Source organism: Parasteatoda tepidariorum, chromosome 11, assembly GCF_982258835.1.
Source record: "Parasteatoda tepidariorum strain Cologne lab strain chromosome 11, Ptep-v5.0, whole genome shotgun sequence".
NCBI classification, from domain to species: Eukaryota; Metazoa; Arthropoda; class Arachnida; order Araneae; family Theridiidae; genus Parasteatoda; species Parasteatoda tepidariorum.
Window position 1 is genome coordinate 41,103,459 of NC_141765.1, and position 12,609 is coordinate 41,116,067.

General features: G+C 28.6%; 1 protein-coding gene across 1 annotated transcript in view; it reads left to right on the top strand.

The window, feature by feature from the left end:
* Window positions 1-552: 552 nt before the first annotated feature.
* Window positions 553-12,609, top strand: part of LOC107453316 (tyrosine-protein phosphatase non-receptor type 1) — a 34,357-nt gene continuing 22,300 nt past the window's right edge. Inside the window, exons 1-2 of the mRNA XM_016070096.3 lie at window positions 553-784; window positions 2,027-2,123. Coding sequence (XP_015925582.1) covers window positions 728-784; window positions 2,027-2,123 — 154 coding nt within the window. The 5' untranslated portion in view covers window positions 553-727. The remainder of the gene's footprint in view (window positions 785-2,026; window positions 2,124-12,609) is intronic.

Sequence of the window (12,609 nt, forward strand, 5' to 3'; positions counted from 1 at the left end):
AGACATGCCATAACAATTTCGATCCTTTGCTGAGGGAGTGGCACCCCCGCTTCGGTAGCCCGACGACCTGCATGTGAAGTCGAGCACTTTATTATAGAACAGTTTAAAAGGATCCATACCGCACACCCTCGGTCCCTACACAGACTGATCCAAGTGGTCTCCCACCCGCACACTGACCGCAGCCAGTGATGCTTGACTTCGGTGATCTTCTGGGAACCGTTTTTTAGTGATCAGTCCACTACGGGACAAATTCTAGATAGAATTTTATAAGTTATACAAAGAAGACTAATGCCACGATAGTTGACACAGGTCCTAGGATCTCCTTTCCTGTGAATTGGACACAAAATGCTAATATTCGCTTACTGACAGCAGCCAGTGATGCTTGACTTCGGTGATTTACTGGGAACGATGTCTTTACGATCACTCCACTTCGGGTCCACAAAATTAAGGAGAAATTCATACAATGTAACGCATTTGCAGTTTCGCATTAGCAGTGTGAATTTTCTGAGGCTATAGTATGTCGTAACCTGCAGTAAGTTTTTGAAGGATTTATATGAATGAAGATTTATGATCTACAACTCAATGTTACATTATTTGACTTCCCTTTTGGTTTTTGAATGATGGTTGTTTACACTTAAGTTTTTGTATGTTAAATTAGTACAACCAACTCTTATATTTCTATGGCCCTGTTGTAAGAAATTTAAAATTTTCTTTAGTTACTCCCCTAATGGAGGTAGAATTTTTGGACATAGATAGGAGAAATGCCTGGAATAGTATTTTTCAGGTTTGTCATTTGTTGTTAAAATAATATTAAGCTTTTATTCTTACACGGATATTTTTGTATTTACTTATATCTTAATTTAAAGGTATTGTAAGTTAATTTTTATTTATCTTAAAAAATTGTCGCATTTGTAAATCTGAAACATATCTTTGTGTTATGTTTTTTATTAAGATTTTCTATGTTGAGTCTAAGGAGGCACCGAAAACAGAATTAAAAATACATAATACTTGGCCATAAGCAAAACGAATCTCTAGATGTACCGACAAATCAAATATCCTAATATTCATTTGAATGAAGAATATTATACCATAATCGGTAATTTTAGAATTCGTGTTTATTTGATATAAATAAAAAGCAGTTTTTTACAAGTTCTTTACATGCATTTTATAAGTTGACTAATATTGAAATGTATAAAAAGGAAAATAAAGAATGTGTTCAGTGAAAGAATTTTTTTTTACTATTGTATCATAGATGCTTGCATGCTTTTGCAAGATAATTATTTATAGTTTTTTTTTGTTAATTTACTATAAATATGTAAAATTCTTGTTGATATTTTTGCTACAGTTTATAATTATCTTATGTGGATATTTCTGTATTGTGATCTGTTGCACCAATTGCAATCACCAAGGTGCCAAACAAATTTTTAAACTTACAAATTTAAAAAAAAAAGCATGTAGATGTTTGCCCGGGGGTTGGCTGCAAGTTATATCTTTCGAGTTGGTCCCTCTCTGTGATGTGTTTTTTTTAGTTTCTCGTGAACCACCGCCCGGAAGTTGACATGACTTGGCGATAATTCTGGCACAGATTACAATAGGGAAATCTCCCCAGGTAATAACTCGTAGCCACCCTTAGGTAAATCTCTAATATTATTTTTAAATCTTTGCTAGTTTAAGATCACTTTGTCAACCTCAGAATTGTAGTTGGTGTGAATAGGTATCGATAAGAAAATATTCTCAAACTGCTTCTGTTGCAATATGTAGTTTTAGTCTAATCGAAAACGATAATAGCTACCATAATCCATAACAATATTATTTTCTGAAATGTTCATGTTAATGTCCATCTACATAAGTAGGGTTTATTGACTGATAATAAATTTTCTTAGTTATCCATAATTGTTATTAAAAAAACTAAAGTTTTTATATTATTCCTCACTTTATCAAATTGTTTATTAATTCTGTTATTGAATATATAGAATTTTTTTATGTTATCTTTAATAATGGTGTACTGTTAATATTACTTTTTAAGGAAATTCGAAATGAATCGAATAACTTTACCTATATCATCAAAGATGCCAAAAAAATGGAAAATAAGAACTTGAACAGGTATCGGGATGTAAATCCATGTAAGTAATTTCAGGAATTGTTTATTAAAATTGTGTATTAAAGACTTTTAGAATTGATTTTTTGTAAGATATATTCTACAATATTTAATTCTTATAAAATAATTTTAGTTATAAAACATATTTTTCTTGTCCTTTTTTTAAAAAAATATTACGGGACAAAATACAAAGTATAGTAATTTGTATGTAAAAATAATGATGTACTTTCATAATAATTTTACAAGATGCTTTATTATGCACAGTATTATCCGGAAATCCACTTATCACAAAAATCCTGATACTTCCAAAATTTAGAATGCCAAAATTTTATTTTCTATACGTGACAAGAAAAAATTACCTAAATTAATTCTAAATTTGAAGCAAGATGCATTAATTTGCATGCTGTATTAAAGAAAATCAAATCCAAAAATAAAGAAGCAAAATAAAGAAAATCAAAAAAGAGGTCCTGTGCAAAATCTATGGGCTAGAAAATTGTAATACATTGATTACTTACTGTAATTGAGAATTTGAAGTGGATATTGCCCCATCATTTAGAAATCAGAATTTTCAGTATATCATAACGTTTCTAAATTTCTTTTCAAAGAGTTCAATATATTCAACAATCATATTTTTATCTTGTTTGAAAATTGTATTTGCTCTTTTTGTGAAATGTCACATGAAGAGTTTTATTTAGGGTTAAAACATGTGGTAGTATTCACATTATTCTTGATTTTTGTTTCGCCCAGTTCTCTTAATGTATGTTATTTTACTAAAATTACTTCTCATAACCAGTGTAACGCTATGTGCTTAGAGCAGAAATTAAAATCTTGAAAGTAGGTGGATGAACGAATAATATCAATCACAAATTACTAAATTATCCAAGATCCTGAATAGCAGTTTGTTTACGATAATTAAAAAAAAGGATGTAATTCTAAAGGTAGAAGAAAATGCTCTAATTTTGTGACATTGTTCTCATGAAACAAAATCTAGAAAAAAAGTATTAAGTTTGGCTAAAGTTTATACACAATCTTGAAGTATGTCATTTAAGAAAATTTGAATGGATTTTTAAACTTTAATTTACTATATTAAAAGATACTTCTGTTTAAAGTGTAGCATGTTTTTGCCAAAATAAGTCCAATATTTATGAAATACAGTAGGGAGCCGATTATCCGGAACGATCGGGATCATCGCTATTCCGGATAACTGATTTTTCCGGTTTTCTGAATTGCTACAAAAAACCGTTTTTTTATTGTTAAACCCAACTAAAAAAAAAATATTTGGAAATAATCTTAAAAAGAAGAAAAAACAATGAGGTAATACACTAATGATTATTTCCAAAATGATGGTAAGGTAAACATCTTTCAAAAAAGAAAGAAAAATCCCAAAATCTTATGAGGAAAAAAACTTTTTTGTTAAAGAAATGGCGGGAAAATTTTTCGAATTTCGTTCCGGTTTTCTGATTTCCGGATAACGGGTTCTGTACTGTATAAGTAAATATTTGCACTAATTTTATGTAATAACAATATAGTGCACTCACGTCATATCGTGTAATTTCGTTTGGATCACAGGGATTGTAATATTGTGTTGAATGCATTAACAGCTACCCATATATAAGTATAGGAAAAAGTTCAGTGTCCAGGCTTTGGGCAAGCCTCGGAAACAGAAATTTTCATATAATAGGTCTTTAAGGTAAGCAAAGGTCAAAACGTGAGTTACTTAATTAAAAAAGTAATAAATAACAATTTGCATTGATTTTCTGCAGTAATGCTTTGTCATTCGTTAAATGACATTTAAAACGAATGTTTAGTATGACAGCAAAAAAAAAAATTTAAGTAAAGAATAAGTTGAACTTTCTCTTTCATGAATGAAGACGGGTTTTCTTTTTTTTTTTTTTGCACTTGATACGAGAAATTAACCCTAAAAACACTCCGATAGAATAACATTTAAAAACATCAATAATCAAATCTTCTTAGTACAATTCATCATTTTTGCAGCCATTTAATCTTTTTACATACAAGCAATTTCTAAATTTTATTAATTCCGCAATGAACAACACAATTTGCAATCAAATTAAAATAAAACGCTTTTATTAAACAATGTGCAGTGTGCAAAAAAAGAAAAAATTCTTCATGTTCTAGGACTTAGTCTTAATGCTTTGAGAATATGCTAATTAGTTAATGCCAACGATATTTTAAGTTACGAAATCAGACTCAAAAACTTACTTTCGGTGACCAAACATACCTTTTTTTTCTCGATGGTTTCTGATTTCTGACTCCCAAAATGGTGGTAGCCGCTATCTGGGAATTATGGTCCCCATAGTTTGGTTAGGAGAATATTCTAAAGTAGGGATGCACAACCTTTTTCAGTGAAGGGCCACATGCACAGCAGATTGACCAATGAAGGGCCGCATGCCAAAGTGTTTAGACCGACATATTGAAAGCAATTGTTGGCGGTGATTGTTATATAAACATCATTGTTTATATAACACTAAATTCTTTTTGTCGGTTAACCTTGTAATCTCTTTGCAGAAAATACAATACTTTAAAACGTTTAAAATTAGAAAATGCAAAACTGATTACTAAAGAAGGAAAACAGAGTTCGAAAATCAGAATCAATTTATCAGAAAAAATTTAGATAAATTGAAATAATTAAAAAACTATGGAAAAATTGAAATTTTTTTTTCATAGAATTAAATTTCAAATAAATAAATATTCTAGTTATTAATACAAATTCAAGTTAAATACTTTGATTTAAAGAAAGTTTATAGGGTTAAAAATGATTAAAACAAAACCCCTTCAGTGGAAAATAAGATTTAGCATTTATTAGGGAATGTACTTTAACTTTCAGACATTTTTATTTTAAATTAATAATAAGAGGCTGAGAGAGGGAAGAAAAAGAAAGAAAACACATTAAATTTTAAGGAACTATATTCCTTAATAATAAAAAACTATTAAGATACTTGTTTACAACTTTTTATGACGAATATATTTTTAACATGACGTTTACTATTTACAATTAATACACAATCAATTAACAATCAATAAAATTTACATTACTTTACGAAACTTATCTCGATTAAATTTTTTATACAGTTAAAATTTAATGATATACAAATCATTTCCCAGCATATAATCATAAATGATATAAAATGCTCCAAGAAGGTGGAAAATGGTTTAAAAAATTTCTTAATGGTTATACTGTAATTTGCAAAATTTTTGAATATTGTGATAATTTTATCTACTTGATCATGTGACATTTTTTGAGCCATTAAATGAAAGTGTAATGATTGTATATAAAGACTACTCTGTAATTTTGAACAGGCCAAATTCATTCTGGAAAACAGTCTTTCGACAGAAGCTGTTGTTGTGGGTAGTATTAAATTTAGAGCAAATAACATAATCAGTTTTGGAATTTGTCCTAGATGGTGTTCTTCCTTTCTGGGTTTTTAAATAGAAGATATACATATAGCGATGCGTTATTTTTTAATTGCTTGAATACGAATTGCTATGTGTTATTTTTTAATTGCTTGAATACGAATTGCCATGTATGATTTTTAAGTTGCGTAAATAAAAAACTCGATGCTTGTTTTTCAAATCGCGTGAATACGAATCGTGTGGCTTTTAAATTGCGAAAGGACTACTCACAGCACTTGATTTTTAAAATGCATGAATATGAATCGCGATATATGATTTGAAAACGCGTGCATATGAATTGCGAGAAAAGTAGCAACGGATGATATATACGAATCGCGATATGTGATTTTAAATCCCATAAATACGAAACGCGATGGATTATTTTTAAATCTCGTTACTGTTAATACGAAATGCGATGCGCAATTTTCAGATAGCGTAAATACAAATTACGATGTATGACTTTTAAATTACATGTGACAATAAAAAGAATAGGTTCGATGTGTGTTGTTAAACTTGCACATGTTCATGGGACTAAAGAATTATGCCGTGTTTTGAATTATTTTTTTTTTTGCAAAACGGACCGCGTTTAATCTGAACACATCTCGTTTTTTTTCTTCCTGGGAAGGTGTTGATTTGGCTTAGATACGTAATTACTTTTTAAGTTACGAAAAAAAATTTAAACTGAATCGAATTTCACGAGTTGTAATATTGTGTGAAAATATCAGGTATATTCTAAATCACAAATAAAAATGCAGCAATAACGGGAAAGAAGAAAAAACACGTTCGAAAAACTTCTTAAAAAATGCGTGTTAAAATCGGTACAACGCAAATGATAAAATCGGCACAAAACAGAGCACGTAAAAAATAATTATTTTAATGCACGATTCAAAACTCGCTTGCTGTCAAACCATAGTATTAAAAATATCATAATCTTTTTAAATCATGGGGAAAATGTAATAACTACTAACCAAAATACTTTTATATTTCAGATGAAATTGGAGTAAATAAAGTCCATCAAAATTTTATGAAATTTAAAGGAGGGATTTGAAATTAAAATGACGCAATAGCGTATAAAAAATATCGGTACTTTTAAAACCTTGTAGAAATGTGTAGCAATAATTTCTAAAATAAAGATTGAAAAATAATTTGATTTGCGATAAAATCGTTACAAATAAGCCATGTCAAAAAATGGTTATATAAATGAGCGATTCTTTACTCGCGATTCGTAATAATATCGTGCTAAAATATCGAAGTTTTAAAAACCGGGCGGAAATGTGCAGCAACAACTGTTGAAGAAAGGATCTAAAGTCATTTAGATTTTCCATGAAGTTTGCACAAATAAAGCGTTTCATAACTTTCAAAAATCGCTATTTCAGAAACTACTTGAAAATGGGTAGCAATAACTACCGAAAAGTCATTGGAATCGGCACATACGAAAAGCGTCAAAAGTAGTAATTAAAGTTCGTAAATCGTAATAATGATGTATTAAAAATATTGAGATTTTTAAAACTATGCTGAAATCCGTAGCGTTAACCATCAAAAAACTACATTGATTGAGATTGGGTGCGTCAAAAACTTAAAAGTGTAAATTTAAATTACCGAATTTTTTTTATTATTTTTCAAAAACAAATATTTCATTTTTTTTTCATTTTGTTCAGATTGCGGCCGCGGGCCGCACATCGTGGGTTGGCGGGCCGCATTTGGCCCGCGGGCCGCAGGTTGAGCACCCCTATTCTAAAGTTTGGATCTCTTAATGTTAGTTTTATTTTTTGTGTATTTTGCTGTATCTCGAAAACTTTTTAAACAAATTGAATAAAGCTTTTCTCACAATTATGAAATTCATTTATCCATGCAAGAAATAGTTTTTAATAAATATTTATTATTTTTTCAGCAATAGTCAAAAAAATTTTGATTTGTAAGGTATAGAACATAATTTTTAAGATTGTTATTTAAATGACAGAATGCAAAATTGGTGGAATAGTTCCAGAGAAATCGAATTAGGAAAAATTTGTATTTTTGAAAATTTGCATTAAAAGGTTCTAACATTAGACCACTCTTCTGACCAAACTATAGGGACCATATTTCCCATATTCTGGCTACCCCCAATATTTTGGGGGTCAGAAATTTGAATCCATTTAAAAAAAGGGTATGTTTATTCAGTGAAAGTGCGATTTTGTGCCTGATTTCGTCATTTAAAATATCTGCACTAAGTAATTAGCATATTTGAGGACACCCTCTGAAATCTTAAACTTTGAGTCCTAGAACGTGTAGATCCGATTATTAGATCAAAAGTTATTCTGGGTAGTCGGATTTTTTTATTTTGTGCTCTGTACATGATGTGCATTACTTCAAACTTGATTAGAAAATTTGATCAGTGGTTTTCTAGACAACATCAAACACTTTTGCTCTCCCAATCACATCACTTATTTTATTTCATTAAAAAAAAAAAAAAAAAAACAGTTGCCAATTTACTTATTTGCTACTGCTACTACTATTTCAGATATTGCCAATGAAAAAAAAAGCACTTAAGGTCACTATTAAGTACCATACTTTTAATAATAAACTATTGCAAAATATTACTATAAAATTTTTATTTATATATTTTTGTTTGACTATTTCTTGTGTTAATTGCAAGTGATTTTATAATTTTACTTCTTCTATTTTTTTGCACTAGTAGTAATGCTTGTGTATTAGAAATAAACCAGCTATATGTTCAACATGTACTTGTTATTCTTTATGCTTTTTTGTGTTACTCCTTTCAGTTTAAAAATGTGCCTTTTATTTTATCTATACTCTTAGTTTAAATTTAAAGTATTGCTACTGTTTGTCTACGATATGTACTCTGATAGACATTTGTCTGGGGGTGTGGCAGTGACTATGGTTACGAGGTATGATTGTTTCAAGTAGGGGTGCGGGGTCCCTCTTTAGGACTGGTTTCGATGGGAGAAAAGGAGACTTTCTTTCTTCGGTCTATTGTATTAGCCCTAGAGTGAAGAGAAATGAGCATTCGCGCCTGAAACATCGTTTAGAGCGTTCGATTCCTTTTTTTAATCTATTCTCTTCTTCAAAAGCTTTTGTTTTAGAGAAAAAAATTCAACAAATTTATTTGTGTTGGAAATTTTATATTTTATTTTTCCTCTTTTAACTTTTTTGAATTTTGAGAAATGCCTTTTAAATTTAAAAAAGGTGAAGTTTTAAGCTAAGGAAAAAGCCCTTAAATTACCTCTCCATCAACCAGCTCGAAGAGCATGACAAATAGCTGCTATCATATTAATAATTACCTGCGAAACCTAAATTTTACACAGTTAATCAACATCCTAACAATCAAAAATGGACGCAAAAATACAATAAATTATTAGTCATAATTAAAAAACTACTATACTAATTTGGACAAAACAATACTATACTTTAATAAGAAACTGAAAACAGAGCAAAACGGAGATTGTTTAAGGAAAAATAATTATAATTTTAAACTACTGAACCTAAAATTTAATTCTTTCTCTCTCTGAATATGAAAATATTAGTTCCAAATTTCTTTATATTTAATAAACAAAATTTGCTAGTCTTTTATTTTATGTATTGAAATAGAAGAGACATTTGAAAGATTTTTAAATTCAAATTAGTAAGTAAAGAAAATAAAAATAAGTTAAGGAGCTTTGGCGGATAATATATTAACTATCGAATGACAGATAATATATTAAAATTGATTATTATTATGAATATTTATTTTTACACACATTCAAACCAGGGTTGGCAGGTTTTTGACATGCGACAGTTTTTGACGGTTTAAACCGTCACATCAAAAACCTCACTGTCAAAAATGTTGAAAATGTCAAAAACCTATATTCATATGTGAAATTTAATTAATACATAACATACTGCTTTCAACATACTTTGTTTGGTGGTGGAAAAATGCTCAAAACTATTTATGTGCTACCCTATGCTGCGAGGAGCAAATGAACTAGACTATTGAATTTTGAATTAAATTTCTACTTCCATCATTTTCATTTTGATTACGTAGTGTGATGCATGCTCTAATTTTTAAAATTATGTATTTAATTAGGATAATTAAAAAATTTCCATAATAATTTGTTTAAATATTTCATGGATCAGTTACTGTAATGTTCTTCTGTTTAGTTTGACTTTTGTGATTGGTTGTTAGTTTCTCAGAAAAATCAGTAATTCTGAATTTTAAATCTTAAATTTTTTTTAATTCATAGTTGACATAAGACAATACAAATTTAAGTGCTTTCTGTTAAATACACAGAATAGTTAGTGTCGATTTACAGTATATTCAGCCTATTCATTTACTATGCTGAAAATTTAGTTTATCCAAATACTTGTGAATTTCATTTTGCTGAATACTATATAGTTTTGTTGAATATCTAAATATTCAGCTGTTGAATAATTACTTCTTACTTTCAAGATATACATTATTTGTATTCTTAATACAAGTGGAGAAAAAAATATTAAAAGATAAAAATTGTTTTAAAATGATAAGTGTAATAATTATAAATAAATATAATAAACAATATGAATTATATTTATCATTATTCATAAATATAACTACTTTTAAATTCAAATTAACATACTGGATAATAAAGATATTCGGTCTAACATTAAATTTTTTTTTATACACTTGTATCAAGTTTGTATTTATACAACATAACTTGTAAGTTCCTTATAAATATAAATTATTAGTTATATGTTCCTTATATGTCAAAAATGCATGGTAATAAACTTATAATTTTCTTTAATATCAAAAAAAAAATTTTATTTTTCAAAATATAAATAATTAAAAAAATTTTGTGCAAAATTTTTCTGCACATGCATTTGAATATAAATTTCTGAGATTTTTAAATCTGTTATTTTACCTTAATTTTAATAAAAAAATATTTTAAAACCTGCTGATTACCTATAGTATAATTAAATTTCCATATAATGCATGGCAACTGTTGGTAGTTTTGAAGTTTATATATTTTCTTGGCAAACTTCAGTTTTTGACGTTTTCGACGGGTTTTTGACGGTTTAAACCAGTATTATACCATTGTCATGTCAAAAACCACTTTTTGACATAAAAAACCCAACCCTGATTCAAACCTTTTAAAGAAAAACCCCTTTGATGTTTTTCCTGGCCTTCAAATGGTTTTAAAAGAGCTACCATGTTTTCACAAAAGAAGCATTAGTAACTAACATTTTCAAAATTTCAGGAAATCATTAATTATTAAATTTAATAACTTGAATAAATTGTTCCTTTTTATGTTTCAGCTCTCTTTTGATTTTCATCAATACTATTTGTCCAAATACAATGACAAATTGAAATTGTTACTTCTATGAATAATGATTGATAAATAGGATATGTATGGAAATTGTATAAAATTGTTTAAAGCAGCTCAATGTTTTATTAATAAATAACTCATCTATAAATTTATCATGCATAGTAAATTGGTTATTAAGAAAAAAAATAAATGTGCTAATAAAAACTGTTTTTAATAAATAGTGAGGAAAACTATACAGGTTACAATAAAATACGAATAAGAAATTGTAATTTAAGCAAAAAAACTTAAATAATTTCAGATGGTTTGATGGGTGCTGATAAAAATCATCGTTGATAGTTTTAGATTTCATCCTAGTTGCGGTAACTTGCTTTCAGTTTAAAAAATAAATAAATAAATAAATAATTAAAAAATAAATAAAAGAAACGAAGATATTTAATATTTCTCGGGCACAGATAACGTGAACCATTTCTATTTTCAGCAAAAGTTTTATCTCCTTTTAAAATCGGAGTTAAGTTTAAGCTCTTCACTTTTCCCAGAAAATTCAAATTATAAAAGAAATTAACTGCTTTAAAAAATGTGCATGTTTAGAAATTAATCCATCTAACAATCAATGAACATTCGTAATAAATATCGTAAAATAAAAAGTAACATTAAAAAAGCCTGTACTATCCTTAATGTCAGAATTTGTTAACTTTTTTTTCCTTTGTATTTAAAAAATAACAACCGATTGAGTAGAAAGAATCATTTTAAGTAAGAAAGAAATATTCATGCGAATCTTAAAGCTCTTGAATCAGATTAAATAAGTCTCCCACTGGTGGCTGAGTCAGCCAATCTGGTATACTTCCCATACAAGCAATCATCGAAGCTACTCTCCCTAAAATGCCCTCTTGTTTCCATAGCACCAGACTGCCGCAGACATTGTGGCGGTCAGAGTACCTATCGTAGACCAGTGTTTTCATCATAGAAAAAAAATGGGTGAGAATTTCTCACCCTTTCTCAAAAACAGGGTGAGATTTCAGAAAGTTAAGTGAGATTTCAAAATACTAAAAAAATACCAATAGACATGAAAAAAAATTATTTTATTATAATACATTTTTAACGTCTATTTTGTAAAGCATTGAATATTTTTGCTGCATCGTCATAGAAGATTTTGCCTTAACTACGTATTTGACCATCTTACTTTAGTGCATAAAAAATTTGAGCGTCTTACATGAAAAAACCTTACCTACGTTAAACACGTGGTTGCAGAGAAATGTGTTCTGAAAGGGGTTCCGTGGTTCGAAGGGGTTGTGTTCTGTTGTTCGAAAAGGTTCTAAACAATACTGGTAAATAGGGAAGCTAGATAACAGGGCAAATGTTGAAAATAACGACTAGAAAGAAGAAAACTAGAAAGAAAAGTGAAATGGATTTTATTCTAAATGGCGTAATTCGAAGCTTTTTCCAAAATGCGAGAAATTCGCGAATTTTGAAATTGATTTATAGAATGCGCGAATTTCTCGCGGTAATAATTTTTTAATGCGAGAAAGGAAAAAAATATGCGAGATTCTCGCGTTCTCGCGCTGTAGTGAAAACACTGTAGACAAACAGTAATGATTCTTTTAATTCTTCCTTAACACCAGAAAATTATTGTTATATGCCTTACCTACCCAAAATTTCTTAAACCATTCATATAAAAATTCAAGTGTCATAATATAAGACTATATGACATATTGTAGGATTATATAACTTTATATGATTAACTATATATTGAATTAAACTATTGTGATATATATTACTGTAATACTATAATTCCCATAAGTTATTTAGTTTAAATGTAAA